The sequence below is a fragment of the Micropterus salmoides genome, unplaced genomic scaffold (assembly GCF_014851395.1).
Source record: "Micropterus salmoides isolate LMB-PRFRI ecotype aquatic unplaced genomic scaffold, ASM1485139v1 Ms_hic_scaffold_19, whole genome shotgun sequence".
Lineage (NCBI taxonomy): Eukaryota > Metazoa > Chordata > Actinopteri > Centrarchiformes > Centrarchidae > Micropterus > Micropterus salmoides.
Genome location: NW_024041039.1, coordinates 21,748,018 through 21,771,252, shown reverse-complemented (window position 1 = coordinate 21,771,252; position 23,235 = coordinate 21,748,018). Strand labels below are relative to the sequence as shown.

General features: G+C 39.3%; 1 protein-coding gene across 1 annotated transcript; it reads right to left on the bottom strand.

Annotated features, from left to right (window-relative positions):
• Positions 1 to 5,069: 5,069 nt before the first annotated feature.
• Positions 5,070 to 22,086, bottom strand: LOC119910989 (CD109 antigen-like). Its single transcript, XM_038729870.1, has 26 exons — positions 21,961 to 22,086; positions 21,771 to 21,876; positions 21,534 to 21,642; positions 21,333 to 21,442; positions 21,057 to 21,248; positions 20,646 to 20,750; positions 20,472 to 20,534; positions 18,235 to 18,405; positions 17,982 to 18,134; positions 17,242 to 17,311; positions 17,001 to 17,064; positions 16,754 to 16,871; positions 12,911 to 13,024; positions 12,490 to 12,708; positions 12,174 to 12,315; positions 11,212 to 11,388; positions 10,971 to 11,052; positions 8,792 to 9,023; positions 8,431 to 8,602; positions 7,890 to 8,080; positions 7,426 to 7,575; positions 7,198 to 7,263; positions 6,351 to 6,484; positions 6,017 to 6,173; positions 5,684 to 5,785; positions 5,070 to 5,520 (listed from the first exon to the last, which is right to left on the bottom strand). The coding sequence occupies exons 2-25, from the start codon at positions 21,789 to 21,791 to the stop codon at positions 5,723 to 5,725; spliced, it is 3,075 nt and encodes a 1,024-aa protein (XP_038585798.1). The 5' UTR covers positions 21,792 to 21,876; positions 21,961 to 22,086; the 3' UTR covers positions 5,070 to 5,520; positions 5,684 to 5,722.
• Between the last annotated feature and the right edge of the window lie 1,149 nt (positions 22,087 to 23,235).

The window sequence follows — 23,235 nt, the reverse complement described above, 5'->3', positions numbered from 1 at the left end:
TACCATTTGCCCTCCTGCGAAACTCCTTAAACTGTGAAAGGAAATATTTAGACAACAAGATCAGCTCTGTTGAAATCGTAGGACAGCTGGGGCCAGACAGAGTCATGGACAAAGATAAAGAAAGAGCAACAGACCATTGCAGAGTAGTATGTGAACTTTCCTATTATGAAATTGTATTGGTCAACTTAGTCTGCAAAAGATACATGACTAGAGATATTTAATAGACAATTTCAGAACTTTGTCCTTTAAATCATGTTTCCTGCTACTCTTTCAAGTCACAAAGAATATGCAGAAGCACCAATGCTGGAGTCTGTGAGCCTACAAGGAGTATTCCAGCTGCTTAGGGGTGTACTCACTTTTGTTGCCAGCGGTTTGGACATTGATGTCTGTGTGATGTGTTATTTTGAGGGGACAGCAAATTTACACTGTTACACAATATGTACACTCGCTACTTCACATTGTAGCAAAGTGTCATTTCTTCAGTGTTGTCACATGAAAAGATATAATCAAATATTTACAAATATGTGAGGAGTGTACTCACTTTTGTGAGATACTGTATTATACAATGCAAATTTAAGCTTGGGTCGTTTAATAAAATGTAATTCATGCATCAGCATTCAGGTCCACCATTTAGGTGTTCATTATCATCGAGCCATACGTCAATGGAATAACAGAGCTGGAGCGTTTATTTTCTCAGCTCCCTCCATTCATCAATCCCATCATTCCTGCTAAAGCATGAACCCTCACGTCACATGTGTTTCACTCGGCCTGTGTGTTTCCTCTGTGCGGAGTAATCAAAGCAGTTGATCACACAAATCCAGACGACTCAGACAGTGTTTAGGTCCTAATCAGACCGCAGGAACTCCATCTCTTTCTGTGGTTCAGACACACAATAATCCCATGTCAGTCAAACATATCTGCGCAAACACACATGTGCTGCTTTCATAAGTTTCACACACATAAACAATCTTGTTATGATTTCCTCTCTTCTTTTATCTGTCTGTCCAACTCTGTCTTATGCACATACGGGAGCAGTGGGGTAAACCTATTTCCACCTGTTTCTGATTACTCTAATTGGCCAGTGAGGTTGAGGAAATGTGTGACAGCTGAATCTGGGGTAGCAAAACTGACTGAGTGGAAAACTAACCAAGCACCTATGTGAGAGAAGTTGTACAGGCATTTGGAGTCAGGGTTTGCTCCCTTGTGTGTGTGTGTGTGTGTCATAAATCATTGATTTATCCCAGTCACTCTTTAGCACACACACACACACACAAAAAGATTTTACAGAACGCAGAGCCTGGCTGACTCACCGAGTGATGCCAAGTGTGAGACTGGATAAATGGAGCACAGTGGTGATAAGTTAATAAACCATCTCAAGCCATACGAATCAATCAGTCACACTCATTAGTTGGTATTGTTGAAGCCTGTCCCAATGATGCCCTCTCACCAAAGTCAAAATAGCTTCATTGGGGCTGGAAAGTAGCTGAAGTGGTCATTCGTTCACACATAAGGAAATATACAGGGCAGGCGATGGAAGTAATCAGCGAGGAAGAGTAATGAAGAGTGTCAGAAAAAGCCATAAAGATCTTTGGGTTATTTAGACCTGATCCAGGACCACACATTAACATTAACATGGCAAACTGCAAATTTTAGGAACAGATGCAAGACCACAATACTTAGTATATCAGTCTGGATCTTGTATTATGTCTCATTGGGCTTGTAGCAGCTCATACTTGTATAACAGTGATGCAGACATGTAGTTGATTACCTGCTGACACACCAATAGACAGTGACTCACATAAGCAAATAGAGTTCACACAGACACTAATCACGCAAACATACTGTTTTGGTGGTGATAAAGAATGGACCAGACTCTTGACTTTTGCATCATTTCTACTGAAGCAGATCAACCATGGTGATAATATAAGGGATAGCTTCCCTCTGGCAGGATGACTGAGTGGACCTTCAGCTCTGCTTTGTTTCTCTGTCCTCTCTGTCTGGGATGGATTTGTCTGTCTGGGCCGGCCTGTGCAGGGTCGCCCGAGGGTTGTGTAAATACACACTCACTATGGGTGGGATGGAAGCTCAAAGGGATTTTCCATGACTCGTCCCGGTGAATGGAGCGTGCCTTGCCAAACATACGTATCATCCTTCTCCCAAACTCAGTCATAGGGAGTCTTTTAGGTAGCATCACCAGGGATTTGGAAGTTTTCTCTTCGATTCATGCAGCAACCCACGATTTCTGTCACGACACTAACAGCAGTGGGTTTCCATATGATGTGGTTGTTTGTTGTTATGGTGATTCTTTCCCACTGAAGTCATCCGGAGCAGGGCCATGGGGTGCAATTTAGTATTTCTGTTTTTGGAATAAATGTTGCACTGAAATAAAGCATCAAACTTGCCAGAAGCATTCCCTAACCTCATCATCTTACATTAAATAACTGCGGTTAAAAAAGTAAACTATAGTGTTATTATGCATTATAATTATTATATCATGTCATTTTCATAGCTATATTCAAAGCAAAAAGGACAAAAACACTACACGTAAATATCTGTAGCACTGTCACCTGACATTTCCTTTTGTGTGTTTGATAAATATCTATAAGAGACAGATTTCTCTGTTGGGCAATATATCCCTTTCTGAAGATTCGTGTGCAAAACCTGCTGTCAATGCGAATTGCTTATTTGAACCAAACACACACACTCCATCTTGCCTTCTGTCACAATGAGTCCAACAACAATATTGCATGTTTCTCTAATGGCTCCCATCAGGAGATGAAACTCATAAATAATCATCTCCTTCACTTTGTTTACTCCATCTATGTCTCCTTGGTGACAGGAATCTTACCAACATTATTCCTCTCGCAGCCACATTGACGGGAGTGAATATTAATAAATGTCATCAGACTCAATGGGCCTGATTAATGAGTTTAGACCTCAGTGTAGTTCTGGGCATGATATGACCCAACCACAGCCTCCAGAAACATAGGCAGAAATCGAGGAGTGAGTTCTGCAAAAGCTTCACTTTGGGAGATGTTACATTTTGTTCTATTTAATCTCATGTTGCTCTTCACAACTAAATGACAAAGTGGTGAAAGATAGATGCTCTGTAAAGATATAAATCTCATTTTCTCCATCCCATACACTTTTTTTTTTGATAAGAAAGGCTTCCTTCGACTCATCTTGAATTGTTAATGATTTCACTGCACTTAACTAAGCTCTCTGTCAGTTAAGGCCACTACATTCGGCAGTTGTCAGCCCTCTGATATAGTAAATGCATGACATCATGACTAATGTATGTCCCTGATTAATTGTCTGTTTTTGTAGCCTGACCCACAACAAGGCCCTGGTTAGAAAAGGTAATTTGTCATGACCTTTATATGTGTGGCGTTATCCCACATCCACATGAATACATATTTACACCAGAGCAACAGCAGAGTAAAATTAAACAACAGTATAATTTACAGGCAATAAAGTTATTAGACAGCGTATAGGACGCAAGTAACCATTTTCAATGACTCTTTCAATGACGTACATCACAAAAACATTCATCAAAGGTTTGCTGGACACTTTGAAGAGTGAATATTTTCCCAGATATCACATCCCTCTTACATGATAAGCACTTGTTGTATTTAGTTAGTTATTATAAGTAATCAGACATGTAGACAAGTGCCTAGGCCAAAAGTATTTTCTGTTTGTGATTGTATCATTTTGTAAGGGCTTGAGATCTTGCTTAAGCTTTGAAACTGTTGCTATTATGATACCAAGGCTGCCATCTAGTGTTAGTAATTGTGGTACTGCAGCCACTCAGCTTTTTGTGGAACAAGAATTGCCAAGAGCCATCAAAATCTGTGTACGTTTTTATGGAAACTGTATGGAATTGCTTTATTTCTGCTTTGGGGTAACTGTGGCAGTGTAGTTTCAAATGTGTTATATCTATCCATGCAATTTTGTTGTATGTTTGTATGTTTTCACCTTTTTCTGAAGCTGCTTAAACTCCTGTAAGCGGCTGGTGTGTAGTAACAGTTAAAGCAACATGCTTGAAATCCATGGGTACTAGCAGGGAGAATAAGCACAAGACATATGGTCAAAAACACTGGTGTCCACTAAAGGTGGAGGTTCTAATTGTCCTCGCTGTAACTTTTTTTTTTTTTAAGTAGGGAATAAGGGGAGGAAAGCAATTCTGGCAGATCTTCTCGCAAGTTGGAACTATTTATAAGTTCAAATGCATGTGTTTGTCTTAAGTATGTATTTGCTTTTTATGCAGCTCAAATTCTCAGCTTCATTCCAGGTGTGCTTTTGCTTAAGAACAAAAATCTTTATTACCCTTTGAGGGAAACTGTTTTGCCCAATGAGCCCTGTAAGACATTAAAAATCAGACATGCTTATGCTGATACATATTTTACTATGCTACCATTTACTGCATATGGAGACTAAACTTCAATATTGTTGTTAAATGCGGTCACTGTGAAATTATTAACAGAACAAGATCAAAAAAGAAAATCATGTTTAGGTGAACGTGGTGGAAAATGTTTGTTGTAAAAAACAGAGTAGGCTGAAAACATTCATATTTCATAATACGTCAGCAACGTTAAACCTGATTATTCTTGGATGATGACTTACACGTGTGTGTTCCCTCTGCATACTTCTGCAGGTCAGCCTGCATTCCTTTGGCTCAGAGATTTGTGATGTGGCAGAGGGGTACTGTAGACTTTATCTCACTCTAAATAATCTTAGAGGGTATTTTTCTCCTTAGTGCCATATTTACACCCTAACTCAGTGAGTGTCTGGTTCACTCAAGCAGGACTGTTATATATATATCAATAGGAGTAAAAACATATTAAACCAAAAAGTCTGTCATCTGCTGGAAAGCACAGTGGAGCTGAAGAATAAATCTTATTTTAGCCTTTAAATTGCCTCTGCTTAACACACTTTTTGCCAAAATGATGCCAACAGGACATGTGGAACTGACAAATAAATCCTTTTCATTTGTTCTGCTGCAACTGCACGTGGAATTTCTATTCCAGTCAACACATGGAAACATAAAGAGAATGGCAGGTTTCACAAACTTAGCGGCCTAAAGAAATTATTTTATTTGTTTTTTAATGTATCAAACCGAAAAATAGGCTGTGTACAGATATGAAATTTAACAGATAGGTTAAAATGTTTCCAAAGACTAGAAGTATTTTCTCATTCACATTCACAAACAGTAGAAGTCACGTGCACTGAGCAAAAGAGCACCATGTGTGTACATGCTAAAATTATGCCTCAAGGCATATTCATTATGTCTGATTAAATTTCAGCTATAATTCAATAATTAGACTACAGCAAAAAAAGTGGTGACTCCAAGACATAGGCAAAACAAGCTGTAGGTGGCGCTGCTTATTGAGCGAGATGAGACCGAGGAGTCCACTGAGATTGTGATTCCAGGCCTGCAGCGTTCGCAGTTTTCACCACAGAAGAAGCAGGAGTCCATGTTTTGCAGAACATCTGAGTTGTACGTTCTTGTTGCTTTTGTCGCTGTGAGACAGGGAAAATAATCAAATGATATTATGACAATCAGTACATAACACCCTGTGTCTATCACTGCTAAATCATACTGGCCAGTGAGCTTAGTGGTTTTTGACTTTTTCAACACAAGAGAAAGCAGACTTTAATAGCATCATAACTGTTTCAAACTCACTGGGTTCATAGTAGTCGTAAACCTGCACCACAGCATCCTTTACGTGGGCCACCATGTATTCTCTGAAGACTGAAAGTGTGATACAACCTCTGACTTGGTAAGCTGCAAAAGGGACCAGAAAAGTGAATGATGACATGTGGTAAAACACAATATAGCATTTACTTATCATATTCTTTCATATCTTGGGAATGTGTACAAGTATCTGGTGTAGGAAACATATTTTCGATTAATTTCAGATGCAAGTGGAAGGAGAGAAGTCAGTGTGAAGTGCAACAAAAACCTCCACAACTTTTCATGCCTGCCCACAAAATGACAACATGATGAAACACTTACTGAATCGAGGTAGAGGCTGACTTTCCCAGGCAGTATCTCCACCTTCCTGATAAGATTTGTTGGGGCAGCAGATCCAGGAGAGAGACTGAAACCACTTAGCATGCCTACTTCCAATATAACCATGCCCGTCTTAGATATCTCTTGATTGTTCTTTAACCTAGAGAGGATAAAAGCAAGATGCCATATTATTTGAGTCCCTTGTTTTACAAAATATTTAATAGGCATGACAAAATAACCTTGAAATATGGATGATGTCATTAATACAGGCACATTTTCCAATACATGTGGAAAAAAAGAAGAAGAAAGTAATTTGATTTAAGTCCGTGTGTTGTACCTTGCGCATATAGATACCAGCATGTGAATGAGGTCTCCTTCCTCAGAAACATCCACACTCAATGAGAAAGCCTCCTCGTCTGTGGCGAGGTTCTGTGAAAATTCTTTGCTCCCCAAGTTGTAAAAGATATTCATCTGGAAGGATTCATGGAGATTTTTAAAAATGTAAAGATTTAGTGCTGAAGAACTTTACCACATTGCCAGAGATTATGATTAAGTGGTCACAAACAGTATCTGTTACATTCCTGAGGAAACATTATTTAAAGCAAAAATTAAGTAAAGATTGAATCTCTGTATTTGTTTACTTGTTTCAACATTAAAGCACTGAATCACGGAAGGTTAAAACAAGGTAATAAAGGGGGTCTGGAACAGAAGACAACAGGTTGTAATATTGAACATAGTGAAAAGATTACCCTTTCACCAATGCCCTCCTCTGACTGATATTATCCGGACACACTAAACAAAGACAGGACTTCAAGCTACAATATGTGTTCCAGATGTTAATTGCTGGGAGTCCATTATCATGCTGCATTTGCATTTAGCTGTTTTGGTTTAGCATTTACAATGGAGTACATTGTGCTGATTGAAGTTAGAATGCACAGCTGCTGCGTTCAATTTATTCTGGTCATGCTCCAGTTGTGAAATGATTCTATACTGTATGTTGAGTTGAATATGTTGGAGGGGTAATTTGGAGTTGTGGTGTTACATTTTCCTTAAACACGGATAGGTTAAGCAGAACTCATATTAAAGATGCAAACTGTTCATCAAATTTCAGTTTACGTTAATAAATGTAATTTAATGACTGAACAGCACAGACAAAGAACAACAGAAACACTGTATAACAGTACCTGAAATATTGCAAATCCTCTTCCTTCCATGTATATATGTAGATTTAGATCTTTGTCAGCATTAATCTATGAAAAAAAGTAATAGTAGGAAAATAAAGAAAGGATGACAATGATATAGTCAAAGTAAATTCAGCATAAAGTAATATCAACACATATACATAAATATCCAATACATCAAATCATATATAAGCTACACAAAAAGCATGGGATTTCACCCAGATCGATTACCTTTTGGCTCCGATACGTCTGATAATTGGTGGAGTTGATGTGAAACAGTGACGAAGAAGGTGGGGCAGATATGCTGAGCCTGAGGTCAATGGCATTGGCACCACTGAAGGCAGCGTAGTAAGCTAGAGCCTGGAGGGCAACTACTGTGTCCTGAGGAAGACAAGGGGGAGGTGCAGAATAGGCATTTATTTTTTTGCAATATGGCTAAAACTGTGATGTGGCTTTCCACCAATTAATGAACAAAACTGAATGTATATTATGTCAGTTTGAATAAGACATAATTGCAAAATTGGCATTTCAAATTTCATCATGAGTCTCCTCAAGCTTTCAGCATGTGCTGGCCAGTCACATGAAGATGGTAAAAACTTTCAATTCTCGCTAGTTTGTATTTTGAACAAACAGGTTTTATTGTATTTCCAGCTGCATAGTTAAACAACAATTTCGAGTAACAAAAAATGTGTCACCTGTGTCGTCCCATAGCCTCCTAGATGGTTTCTCTGCTTGCTTAACCATTTAAAGAGTGCAATGCCCTCCACAAAGCTGCCATGCCTAAAAAGAGCCAGCAGCACATAAGAGGTCATCTCGATCTGTGCTGAGCGCGGCTGCCAGTCATGTGACTCCAGGCCAGCTGAGGATCTCCACATCATGACTCCATCTTTTGAACACGATAACAGACATTGTAATTAATATAAGCTTGTTCAAAGATTTAACATGCTGCACAACTTTAAAAAATCTCCACTAATGTCATTTAATCAAACACAAAGTGCTGCTTTTTATTGCTGCTGCTCTTCTTCTTCTACAAGAAGTTAGACCAAAGGACGTTTCAGAACCACAAGAGTCAGATTTTGCCTGCACCATTTCTTTATATCAATAATTGAAAGTTTTCATAATAATTTTGTAACCTTTGCTCTTTTGCTACAATGACAGGCCAAACGTAAGTAAGGAATTAAAGTAGATATGTGACTTTCCTGAACACAAAAGCCTAGAATACCTTCACTACATTACCTCTGTAGTCAGCTCTCCTGCTGAGCTCAGCCAAGGCATTGCTAGCCACAGGACTATTGGCCAGAGATAAAGCATAAGCCACCAGACACAGGCTGTAGTTACTGACCACTCCACTGGACACTTTGTCCTCCAGGTAGCTCTGGGCCAGGGACACACTGCCTGGGTGCATCTCCTTCACACAGAGGAACCAGACAAAATATTACAGTTGACCTCTTTTCCTCATAAACTTCATATACAGCGCTTAAATATGATAAAATCTATCAGCAACAATATAGTTTTAGCTCATTCCCAAATGTGGGAATTTTGTAAAATCCCATATTGTAACTTTCTCTACTGAAATACACACATTTCCCTAACTCACCACAAAGCGCTCATCCTCCAGCAGTGTCATCAATACATAGGCAGTGAGTGCCACCGGACCATTATCCAGTCCTCCCTGCATCTCCGTGTGGATCAAATTGCCCACCTCATTGAACTCTCCCTTGGGCCCCTGCTGTTTCAAGAGCCAAGTCATGGCCCTGACCAGGACATTGTTGTCTATCAGCATGTAGGGTTGAGCCTGGAGGAAGCACCTCAGCACAAAGGCTGTCAACCTGGGACCACAGAAAGGAGACAGAATGATTAACAACAAATATGTGCAATATGCCAGGTTTGTGCAATTATATGAAATGACAAAATTTTTCTGTGTGCAAAGACATTTAAAGTATTAAAAGGGGCGATTGTCAGTGGTGGAACTGGGCCTTGTTAATGAGGCTAGCTGCAGACGCGAAGAAGCTGTTTTGGTCCTGATCGACCGCAGCCTCCAGCTAGAGGAAAGTGTCTGAAACAGTTTGTGTACAGGGTGGGAGGGGTCAGCAGCGTATTGGTGTGTACACTTCCTAAATACTGCTTCCTGTCCATCAGGAGTCTGTGATCCACCTGCAGGTGGAGTTAGGTACACTCAGATAGGAGAGCTTGTCCTGCAGCAGGGCCGGGATGATGGTGTTGAAAGCAGATCTGAAATCCACAAACAGGACCCTGGCATAGGTTACTGGTGAGTCCAGATGCTGGGGGATGAAGTGAAGGGCCATGTTAACTGCGTCGTCTACAGACCTGTTGGCTCTGTAGGCGAACTGCAGGGGTTCCAAGAGTGGGCGCTCAAAAGACTTCATTACCCCAGGGGTCAGGGCGATGGGTCTGTAGACATTTAGTCCGGTGGTCCTTTGTTTTTTGGGGACACGATGATGGTGGAGGCTATTAAGCAGGCATGTGTCCAGTGATGTGTTAAAAATGTCTGAACACTGGAGACAGCTGGTCAGCGCAGTGTTTCAGGGTGGATAGATGTCTGAGTTTGGCTGTAAACCAGGGTTTGTCATTGTTATAACTCCCCCTGGTCCGCGATGGTACACAGCTGTCCTCGCAGAAGCTGATGTAGGACGTCACAGCATAACACATCCACTGTGCAGTCCATTGTTGGTAGCAGTCCTGAAAACATCCCAGTCAGTCAAATCCAAACACGCCTGAAGGTCCTCTACAGCTTCACTGGTCCACTACTTTGATGTCCTCACTACAGGTTTTCAGAGCCTTAATTTCTGCCTGTATGCAGGAATCAGGTGGACCATGACGTGGTCAGAGTGACCCAGTGCAGCGCGGGGGCGGCGTGATAGGCACTGCTTACTGTACTGTAGCAGTTATCCAAATTGTTCTCCTCTCTAGTGGGACACTATAAACTGTCTGTATTTGGGGAGTTCTTGGCTGAGGTTTCCTCTTTTAAAGTCACCAAGAACAATAACAAGGGAGTCCGGGTTTGTCTGCTCCACACACAGTATCCGGTTGGCCACCTGTTCGTCCTGCACATTGGCCTGCGGTGGAATGTACACACCAATTAGAGTAAATGAGAAAACTCACAGGGGGGAGTAAAACAGTTTAAAGTTTAAGATAAAATATTCCAGATTAGGAGAACAGTGCTGCTGAAACACTGTCACATCGTTACACCAGCCACTGCTGATGTAAAAACAGACACCTCCACCTTTTGTTTTCCCGGACAGAGCAGTGTCGCAGTCCGCTCTGTATAGTTGGAAGCCTACCAGCTGTAGCGCGGAGTCCGGTATCAATCCAGGTATCAATTATGAATCATACATTTGATCTAGCCTCCAGAGACAGCCCATCTAGGCCAACCTAAAGGACACACTGTTGCTCACTGTAAAATGAACTGAACGATTGAAAGGTGCAGAATCTAACCGATGTACGATATGTAGCATGTCCATATTGACAAAAAGTGCAATCTACAGTAAGCAGCTTTGAACTAGCTCAAGCGGACTACCCAGTGGGCTTTCAGAGGTTTAATACATCCAAAGAACTAATATAAAAATCTGAACAAGCTTCTAATTGAGACCTGCATTTTTTTTTTTTTTTTAAATGTGTAGCCAAACCAGGCCAGTAAATGGGACAGGCGTCTAATTGAGACTAGGCTTTTAATTGAAATTTTACAGTAATTTACATAACACTACTGAATATTTGCAAATCCCTGCAACAAGTGTACCATTACATTTATGACTTACCATGTGCTACCAGTGGTGTTGTTGTCTCCAAAAGCACTGAATGAACCATCACTTTGTTGGTAGGACAGTTGTCTCTGGTATCCTTGCAGCAGAAAATATAACAAGCTTGCCACTCAATCCAATGAAGCATGAAAATATGTTCTATTACATTAAAGTAGCACATGAAATAGCCTTGCCCATAGCTTATACTGTATACAATACATTTACTGTGATTCATGTTACTCATGTAAAGGCTGCTTACCTTTCATCATGTAGCCCAGAGCCCTGCTCCTGATCTCCTTATTGTCCTGGTTTGACGTGTTCAGGTAATGGAGAACATAAATATTTGGAGCAAAGTGGATCATGTTCTGCTCCCCACAACCAAGAGGCATCTGAACCAGTGAATCCAAGTTTCGGACAGACAGGGCCAAGATATCACCTGTGTAAAGCAATACAGGTGGAAAGGTGGCTTGCACAATATGTTTTAGACTGGAAAGACCTTTCTGGTGACAGAAAGTGTCTGTACTGTAAGTAATCAGAACTTTTCCAACCTTTACCATATAGCTGCAAACTACTAAAAAGGAATCTGAATTGGAGTGATTTGTGTGTTGTGGTATTTAGAAGCAGTAGTTTCACGAAACGATCTCTCAGGAAAACCCTCAATGTGTGATTTACCATAGCAGTTGTGTGTGGCAACTATAGGAAGCACTATTTTAAAAATGGCCATTTGAAAAGTCACAGCAGTGACGTTAAAAGGTAAAAATGACTGGAGAAGAAACCATAGAATACCATCACAAGCAGAAAGCTACACCTGAGAAAAAAACTCCATCCTGCACATTTGCTTGATGTTTAATAAAACTCACTATCACAACAAAAACCACAAATTTGGCTCCTTCTAAGGAAAATACTGAGGCTTGCCTTTCTACCATGATAAATGCCCAACATCCCTCAACCTGAATGGAGCCAAGCCAAACAGCCTGACAGCTGTTCAGAATCTGCCCGCTGTAAACATTCTTGTTTGATGTCCATCGTCTCCATTTTTCAACTTCCAGTACCTAAATGTTTTCACAACAGCACTGAGCTGGATGTGCATACCACATCATCTAAACATTACAGAAAATGCAAGCACATATCACACATGTCTAATTGACTTAAAGTAAACAAGAGGAGCACTAAGAGGAAAACTGCCACTGGCACAACAGAGAGGATAAATGGTAGACGTACCAACCAATGCCACATGGGCCCTCTGACTGCCTGGTACCACATCTGGTGGAAAGGAGAAGGAGACGAATCTGGAATAGTTGTGTTTCAGTGGTTCCAGCTCCAGGAACAAAGTCTCTGAGAAGGTCTGTTTAACTCCCTCAGGCTTCGGGAACATGGAAGAAATTCACTGTTATCATAGGATTAACCGTATCACACGTAAAATGTTGCATTTCCTGCTACTTCCCAAACACTTTATATTGAGACATCACATGAATAGCCAGAAAAAGAAGACTTCACACACTAAATTCATAGATATTATTTATCCATTATACCACACCTTCACAAGCATTCTCCTAACAAGGCTGTCTGAGGCCTCCGCAGATACGGCATCCACAGATATTTCCATCTCGCCCAGAGCAACAGGCCTTATAGGGAAAAGCGCTGAAGCAGACCCATGACTCCCTAATGTGAGCTTTTGTGCATTTACCACCGCGGCATCCCCTTTGTCTTCTAAAACAAACTCAAAGGCCTCACTTTGTGCTATCAGCACGATGACCTGTGGAGAGAAACATGAAAGTAAAGCACAATTCTTTAAGACAAAGAGGGATTACTTACTGTGTGTCATAAATGACAGTGACAAGTGTTAATTATTGGCAAATACCAAAAAATCATCAGTTTCTTGTTGTATCAAAAGAAAGACTTGTGCAACAGGTCAGATAATTAGCAGAACATTCCACAAATGTATGTAATGTTCATACCTCTATATCATGCTCTAAATGGCTGATGATGTTCACCTCCAGCACAATCTCCTCTCCTCTAATGAGATATGATGGGACATCCAGAGCCAAGGAAAAATCTTTGGACACAATCAACTGTGAATGACAGAACAGGAACCTATTCAAAAGCAGTTCATCATGAGAGAGATGTGAGAGAGAGCGCACCTTCAACAGAGAGCTTGTTGACAGATTGATCACTTACAACATTTAGCTATCTGTTCTGATCGTATCTGAACTGATGCAACATAAGGAAATGTTCGGGGCACTGCTAAAAAAACAACATAACTTCAAAGGCTTTGTTAAAATCATTGTGTACTCCACAAACAACAGACTGGATGCAATAAATAAGCATCTACAGGACATAACCAGCTTGCAATTTACACAAAAAGATATAAATGACATTAAAAACTGATATCGCTAAGCAAACCCAACGCTGCAACGCCATGCAGTCAGACATCTTTAAAGTTTGTGACAGTTTAATTGCTGTCACTGACAAAATGGAGTATTTGGAGGGACAATCCAGGCGTAACAACCTAATTTTTGAGGGAATACAGGAGGCACCAGGAGAGACCTGGGTCGAGGAGAAAGTGAAGAAAGTACTGGCAGAGAAGTTACAGCTGCAGCGAGAGGTTGAAGTGGAGAGGGCCCACTGTACAGGAAACCTGGAGGAGACAGAACAAGGCCAATTGTGGTGAAATTTCTGAGGCACAAGGATAGATCTGCCATACTACAATGCACCAAGTCACTGAAAGGATCCAAAATCTTTATCAACGATGATTTCACGGATAGTGTCAGAAGAAAAAGGAAGGAACTGATGCCGGATCTGAGAGCTGCGAGAGAAAGGTGGGACATCTGTGACATGACAAACTGATCCTACATCCCCGGTCCAGTACACCAAAATAGAAAATATTTCAGGTATGCTGAATCGCTGACCACGCTTTGACATCTTTCACAATTCACACATTCACCAGAGCTAATCAACTACTACAGAGGATTGTTGATCATGATAATTTAAAGCTGAACATCTCATCTGAACATTTCAATACACTGAACATCACTCACAGGACTTGGAAAATGATACTGATCCTGTACACAACTTTTTCCACAACGCCAACAGCAATTGCTTTTATTACACAAATGAACAGTTTAATATTACAATTATCAATAATCTATTTTAACAGCAGAAGCCTATACGCTAACTTTCACAGCATTAAATATTATCTAAATCAGTTTAAACAGCCTTTCAATATAATTGCTATATCTGAAACTAGGATAAACAGTGAAAAGGGCTCAGATTTTGAAATTAAAGGATATGAAATGTTTTGTATTAACAGAGAAAACAAGAATGGGGGTGGTGTGGCTTTGTATGTGGACAAGAAATCAAATTACAAGGTGGAGGGAAAACGTCTACAGTGGTGGATGATTTACTTGAATGTGTCACAATAGAAGTATGTAGGGAAAAAATGAAAAATGTTATTGTAAGTTGCATCTATAGATCACCAGGTTTTAATATTGATTTATTTAAGGATTGGTTGGAGGAAATATTTACAAAAACAAATCAGAAATTCATGTTCATCTGTGGTGATTTCAACATTGATTTGCTAAATCCAAATACGCACAATATGACGGATTTTATCAATACAGTGTTTAGTCTGGGCTTTTCCCCAAAAATTACCAGACTGAGCAGGATTACTTCCCACTGTACATTACACGGAACATTAATTGATAATATTTTTTACAAATGACATAGATAACAATACAGTGAGTGGACTATTAATAATTGACATCAGTGACCACCTACCAGTTTTTACAGTTTACAACAGCAACTACACATCTAAAAAGCACAACAAACTTCTATTCAGACAGGTCAGAACAGAAGAGTCTATGGTTGCCTTTAAAGATGATTTGCTTTCACAAGACTGGGAAATAATACAGTATATAAGGAAAAAGACATTGATAAAGTACATGAATTCCTTAGAATATTTAAAGTATTATATGATAAGAATTGTCTGATGAACAAATATTGCAGGAAACAAAAATATAGTGATAGACAATGGATTTCAAAAGGATTACAAAATGCATTTTATAGAGAATTTCTTAAACACAGAACTATAGAAGCAGAAAATAAATAAGAAATATAAAAAGAAGTTAATTAAGATTATGAGAACATGTAAGAGAATACTATACTAAATTTTTAGATAATAAAAATATTTAACAACAGCAAAAGTCATGCCTCAGTACAAAACTGGAGATAAATACTACTTCACAAATTACAGGCCTGTCTCTCTACTGCCACAATACTCTTCAATGACAGATTGAACAAATTCACAGATAAATACAAATTACTTACTGACAGCCAATATGGATATGGAACTGAACTAATTGAAGAAATCACAAATTCCACTGACAAAAAAAATATGGAGTTGGGGTATTCATTGATTTGAAAAAAAACATTTGATACAATTAATCATGAAATATTAATCAATAAACTGGAAAGGCTCAGGACTAGGGGGATAGTGCTGAATTGGTTAAGCAGTTATTTAAAAGACAGGCAACAATTTGTGAAGTTGGGAGATAACACATCTGAATGTTTGGACATTGCGTGTGGTGTCCCCTAGGGGTCAGTGTTGGGACCAAAATTATTTATCCTCTACATAAAAGACATATGTAAAGTATCTGAACTACTGAAATTTGTAGTATTTGCAGATGACACAAACATATTTGGTTCTGATCAGAACAGCAACTCCTGGACTTAATCACTTCAGAATTCAGAAAAATAAAACAGTGGTTTGACACAAATAAGTTATCATTAAATTTGAGCTAAACTAACTTCATGATATTTGGCACTTGTAAATCAATCAATCAAGTTCAGCTGCAAATCGAAGGTATCAGAAAGAGTGTATGAAATGAAATTCCTTGGAGTGATTATAGATGACAAGATTTGCTGGAAATCTCACATAAAACTTATCCATACAAAATTGTCTAGAAGTATTTAAGTCCTGGCTAAAGCTAAGCACATTCTAGATCACAAATCATTCCACATTTTGAATTGTTCGCTGGTGTTACCGTATTTAAATTACTGTGTAGAGATTTGGAGAAACGCATATCAAAATTCATTGCAATTGTTATTTATACTTAAAAAAAAGAGCAATAAGAATAATTCATAACACTGGATATTTGGAACACACCAACTCATTATTTTTACAGTCTAAAGCATTAAAATATCTGCAAAGCTAATGACAGTCCTTTCACCCTCAGCGGCACTTTGTGTTTAGTGCTAATTACACAATGCTAGCTTGCTAGCACGCTGAACTAAGGTTTAACATGGTGACCATGTTAAACATTTTAAGTGCTTAACATCAGCATGCTAGCATTGTTATTGTGAGAATGTTAGCATGCTAAAGTTACATTCAACTTAAAGCACCACTGTGCCTAAATACTGCCGCAGACCTGCTAGCATGGCTGTAGCGTCTTATTGTTTTGACATTATAATATTAAATAAACTTAAATATTGTTATCACCATCAAAATGACAAAATATCAAGTCAGATTACGTTGAAAAAAAAAACTGTAATTCTTTATGGCACAAAGTGTTTTTTAGTTGTTTACAAGACAGTGCAAATTGACTAAGCTTTGGTGTTTCTCAGTGACACCATGGGGAAGGACTGAAAATCAAAGTAAAATTCACTTCCCATCTCCTTTTCAGTACAAAGAAACACAACATCCTTTTTGCAAACGGAATAAACTAGATATGTGGGAAATACAAACCCAAAGTTTGACAAACATCACTGGTATATAGAGGCTCATACAGTGAGTATTTAGTTACCTTTTGTGGCACAGAAGAGAAGCTCAAACCCAGGTTGTCTGACATCACCATTGCAACAGCTCTCAGAGAAGTAAAGCCATCTGGCACTGTTATCTTCTCACTTGTCCATGTTTTATTACTGATAGAAATGACAGAAATATGTCATAAACATGTGTATGCAGTAAACTGTGCTTGTATATTTATTTAATACTGACCACTCATTTGAATCACCTACCCATTCCCAGCATATGTACCTTTCAGGACTCACCTAACATTAGTGTCTAACCACAACAAGGATTCAGTGGCATCCATCCAATAGCTGCAGCATTTCTCTGCAATTAGGGCAACCCCAAATAAGATATGAGAAGTAGAATATATATATATAAGAAGAATGAGGATTAAATCCAGTAGTATTGAAATTTTGGGAGCAATCCAATATGCTAAATGGCCACAAGAGGGGACTCCAAATAGTAAATGCTATATGAATTATTCACAGGGTGTTTTCATACCATTTTTAGTTCCATCAGGCAGTTTTTTCTTATGTAGTCTGGCATTGCTCAGCATCATAATATCACATTCCTGTGGTATGAAAGATTTAAAAAAATTATAACAATGGTAATATGTTATAGTTGCTGTGCTGTAAACTAGCATGTAAGCCTTTACTGAGAGGTCCACTATCAGACCATGCATCATTAGTGATATACAGTATAGGTCAGGTGATTTATAGTCTCCACTCTATAAACACCTGGGCAGATCTCGCTTTTTTAAAAGGTGTATAATACACGCCACCAGTGCTTTGGAGATGAGGAGAGGTCATCGTAACAGCCCATTGTGGTAAAGCTTTGTTTCCTCCCTCGTGCATCTATCAACAGCCCTCAGGTCCTGCACCCAACGCACTAGAATTACCAGCTCTTAGAAGGAACAGAGTCATCTCCTAACAAAGCAGACAGATAGGTTACATCAAGACTAACCAGTTCAGTGGTTACACACTGAATACCCACACTGCGTTTAACAGGAAAAGGTGCATCTAAGAAGAATTTACAACAGATTAAGGAGATTGAGAAGACTGGTGCTTTGTAATTAAACTGTGAAATGGACAAAGGAGACATGAAGCAAATCTGACAGTAACTCTAAATAGGTGACTTTTAGACGTTTTGAGTTTCAGAGATTATGTTTTGCTCTTTTGTCTGAATATATAAACAACTTTCACACCTTTAGGCTTTGGCAAATCAAAAAGGTGTTGTCATACCTGCTTCGCGTTCAAGTCGAGCTCAGCCTGCGGCGCGTCATCATTTGTCCCCATTATCTGAATTCCTACCTGGGAGCTGGGTTCAAGGGCAGTCACAGAAAGCAATACCTGCTCACCTGGCTGGGCTTTGTCATTGCTCCATTTTAGAGATACCTGCGGAAAGCAAACACACTCTCAGACATATCCAGGAGAGTTATGCACCTATTAGAATAATATGATAGAATACACCTAAAAAAACAACTAATTAAAGTACATAGTTTTGTTGGTTGATGGGTATGTGTGCTGTGTCACTGGTGACCTCTCCATCAGAAAGGATGCAGTAGACAGTGACACAGGCCTCAGGGGTCCAGGACACTGTTGGGGTCAGGAAAAAAGAAAAGGTATTCTTTGTCCCAGCAGCCACCACTTGACCTCTAGAGCTCACCTGGAAGGACAACAATAAAAGGGAATTAATTTAACCACAAACCTCTAATTAATGAGCCCAGTGGGGTCCATAAGTTCCCACAATGATCTCTACATTTGAAAACATTGGACAGTACTGCAGGCTCAACAGTGACAAGCAAATAATAGAAGACACATTCCAAATTGTATCATGGTTTACAGATATCTAAAGACAAAGGTTCTCTATTCAAAGTAAAATGGGAATCAGAACTAAATGTAGATATATCAGAGGACGAATGCCATCATAGCTGGGTTATACAACAAAAAATTACAAATTCAGTACAGGAAATGGACTTAATGGGGCTGGAAGAATCAAATTTGCTTTTTCATCACAGCTCAGCTTAAAAATTATTAACTCCAGGTTATGGTTATGTGATTCCTACATTTTAGGTTATGTTCCTAAAGACAGTAGGATATTGTGTCTTGGATTGATAACAACTGACAGTACTGAGAAGCGACCTGTATCTTTGTAAAATTCTACTGGTTGCCCGCAAAACAGCCAAAACTAAAATGGTATTTAATGGATGGACATAGTAAGGGATATTTCCAGTATGTGATTGGAAAAGTGATGTTTTTCTTGAGGAATAATAATTTTCCCAGAAAAAAAATGGAGAAATGGATCATCGTAACTGCAAACAACGAGGACATTATCATATGATATCTAGCTCTGGACAGATTGAGAAGACATTAGACCAAGAAATTTATAACTCACTTGGTTCCCATACTTAGTTGGTCGTTGTTTTGATTTTATTTTGTAAAAGAATAAACTTGAAATTGTAACAAATAAAGGATGACAGAAAAACTACGTCTACCGCTTTTACAGCAAACACAAAAGTATTTTGATTTTGATAATTACCACTCACTCTCTTGATTCATTAATGCAACACTGTAGTATTTTTATCTTAAAATTACAGCTTAAAAATCATTTTGATTGTACACTGACTTGTAATAGGAATAATGGCGTCTGTTATTGCCACTCTGGGCCTATGTAACATTACACAACAAGAACCTTTAGTAGATAAGATATAAGAAGAAGCTAAGGGTATATAATGTGCAATGAAAATTCTTTGGAAGAAGCTAGCTTGGTATTCTATGTATGGATATCACAGCAGGGGCTGCAAGAAGAGCGAAGAAGTTGGAGGAGGAGAAAATTAAAGAAGAGCAAATATCGGACTGGCTTTTACTCGTTGGCGGGAGCTAAAAGAGCTGCAAGGATGCAAGACAGATGCCAAGGTGGCCTTCTTTCTGTTGGACAAGTAAGTAAGATTAGTTGTCTTGCTATGTCTTGTGTTGTTGCACTTGCTTGAGGTTTGCCTGTGTTAGCAAAGTTGTTGACTTGGGAAAAATCAGCCATACGTTTCAAAGAGTGAGAAAGAGGTTAGACTGCTGACACTATATAGTCCACTATATAGTGAGTAGTGGGTGATTTCAGACACAGCCAGAGTGCTGCTTTCTGCCCCCTAGTTGCACTTGCACCTCAGCGATGACTTTGCACAGAAACCAGTCTATAAATCTCAAGTTAATGTTAAACTTATTAGGTAACACACTGGGACATCGGAAACGATACTGTCAGTTCTCTTTCGTTGGTTGCCAAGTTGCAAGCGATATTTTCTAACTCTTCTACTATAAATTAACAGATTGGGGAGAGGCTAGCCGGTGTCATGCCGGGCCAGCGGGGTAACATAACTGGGCTCAGCAGCCTCTATGGACGTAATGTTAGTTAATGGCAGAGGCGAAGAGACGGAAGAGGACACTGATGGAGGAAGCTAAGAAGAGAAAAAGAGAGTGACCAAGCATGAGGCTGCCGAACGTTGGCAAGAGCTTCTTTCTGTTAGATTAGTAATAATAGCTGGCATGCTAAGTTTTGCTTGGCTGTGTTAGCAAAATTGTCGACTTGCTAGTTTTTGATCATAAACTTATTTACAGGAGTGGTAAATTACACAGTAGGGGCACCAAAACGCACAAAAAAACAAATCTTACATAATGTTGCTATATGCTATATGCCTATACTGCAGTTAAGCGTTATTTTATATATTTGATTGAGCATACCACAAAGTGAAGCTTTTTTGGTTGAAAGGTGCTCGTCACATCTAGTTGAAGAGGCAATCCAATCTGAAAGTTAAAAATGTTACGTGAATTATGTCTGGGTTGCATAATAGACAACATAATCTAGGAATGTTTTTTAATGTATCACAGTGATAGAAAATATATGTTTAGAGTTACCTGTGCAGGTAAGGTGTTGATTGGGGAGATCTGAATATACGAGCCACTAGGAGAGGAGTAGTTGTTGTAGACCCCCAGTGTCTCCTCACTGGACTGGAATCTTGCCTGAATAATAATAATATAAAAATATGAACCTGAGGAATAAAATAATCATTGAGGATACATAAAATATATATTGTGTGTGTTCTTTGCGTTGATAGTGAAGGAAAGTAAACCTCACATAGTCAGTCTCTGTTTTCTTTTTAAGGATGTTTGCTTTACTTAAGTTTACAGGTCCTGGGGTTATTTTATTAATGGTACACACGTCTGTAATCCTACTGTACTGAAATTACTCCTCTTACACCCAACGAATCATACTACTTCTCCCGAAGGACCCACATTCCAGGTACTCAAAATATAAAAAATACTCACCCGAATAAAAAGCACAGCTACTTGATCCTGTAATTTAAACTTTATGTGTATGTTTCCGTCCTCAGGCACTGGAAGTGTCAGAGTTTTCAGTTCAGCATTCATCATGGATGTTCTCTGAGTGACTTCAATCATAGCAGAGTATGTCAGATCCAGTGAGCTGAGTGGCTTTCTGTCAAATCTAGAGATTCTTAGCTGTGGAAGAGAAGCAGAGAAGGTAGTTAGCTCATGGAATAATGGTTTAAAATAAATGTCAAATAAACAGGAGAATTCACTCACTTCTGTAGAGAAGTTTAAAGACGGCTTTAGTGCAGGTGGAAAATCATGGAACGAGAGCTGGAATGTGTTCTTCATAAATTGGACTTCAACTGTTTTGTTCGCTTTAAATCCTTGAGTGAAAAGAGATGATGTAAATGCTTTGAGGATGCAACAGAGATGCATACTATGCATAAATCAACATAATTTCAAAATATCTCTCACCTGTGGAGTCATTAACACATGCAGAAACATGGACACGGCTACTAATTCCTGATGTGTGGAGGGCTTGAAACAGATCTTTGCTGAAGAAAAACTGTGTTGACCCATAGATCTAAATAATAATGGTCAAAAGTTAGCCAGTACTGTTCAGTAGATAGTTTGTAAATGCTGGCTAAAAGCACAGAGAGTCTACTTGTAGTGTTCTTTCATAAATGAGCTCAAGGGGGAAAAAACGCTCACCTTTTTATTTTGTGTTAGCATGAATGGAGAGGTTGCATTTTGTACAACAGATGCCAGAGTGACTGAGACAGCTAGTGTGCCCTGTACAGGTTGTCCGCCGGGGTAACTAGAGGAAAAAAAGTACTACTGTATACTCGCTTAACAAAATTATGTGTGAACGTGATATTATTGCTAAGCTAATTGAACTCACAGTGCTCTCACTGATCCTGAGATGCCATCTCCAACAAGGACCTGTGAAGGTGTCTTGAACAGCACTTCAAAGTAAGGACGCTCTGCAATCGCAGTCAGTAAAATTATGGGAATGGCAGTAATTAAGTTCACTTACAAACAAGAGTCTACAGCCACTAGCAGCTCTGTGAGGCTCTAGAGCAGTTCTTTGAGCTGAATGCTAACATCTGGATGCTAAAATGTTAATAGTGCATACAACAAGTTGATATTTAGAAGCCATCATAGTTTAGCATGTTAGCATGCTAACATTTGCTAATTAGCACTAATCACAGAGTACAGCTGAGGCTTATGGGAATGTCATTAGTTGCAGGTATTTGGTCATAAACCAAAGTATTGGACAAAAGAATTTTGGCCTGGTGGTGGTGCTGGAGGCAAAGTCAGCTGATTTGCATTTAGAATTTCCTGTATCCTTGAATATCTGGACCAAAAATTCATGAAATCCAGATAGATAGATATTTCAGTAAAAAACCTACATTGTCAACCTCATGAATGTCTATACCAAAATTGAATTGCCTTTAGAGCCATACTGCTAATATTGCAATGAACTGATAGATATCTTACCATAATTCTCCACAATGAATGCTTTCTTATAAGTCAGACCCTGTAGGGAAAAGGATAGGAAGTACAATGAGACGATGCTTTTCTTATTCTTATTATTATTAGACAGCATGCTATACAAAGGTAAACACATGTCTATATTTCAACCCTACATTTATTGTGGCTGTGACTGCCCACTGTCCAAGAGGAGGCGTCTGGGATAAATTGAATTGGTGCAGCACAATCCCTAGATTCCCTGTGGACTCCCACCTGTTGAAAATGTTCCCACTGGGATCCTGCATGTAACAAAAGAACGTCAAACTTCCTACCACCACACAACACACACTACCCAACTGAAAGTCTTTTCAACCTCTCTGGCTGTGTTCATTCACACAGAAAGACAGAGACCTACCTGTACAGAGACATCCACTTTGCCTTTGTATGGATGGTTGTCCAACTGCACAGACACAATTCTAACTTTGACGGTATTGGCCGGTTGGTAGCGCGAAAGGTCAGTTTGAATGAAGGTGGAAACATTCCTGAGGCTGAACCTGAGGCTGGTGGTGTTGGTGAAGATGAGATTGGCCCCCTGGTAGCCCCTCACCGTCAAGTTTAAGAGGGAATTCTGGTTTACAGATCCAAGAATCTGGAGCGATCGAATAAGCATTTTCAGAAACGTGTGTCATATCAGGTCATTTCC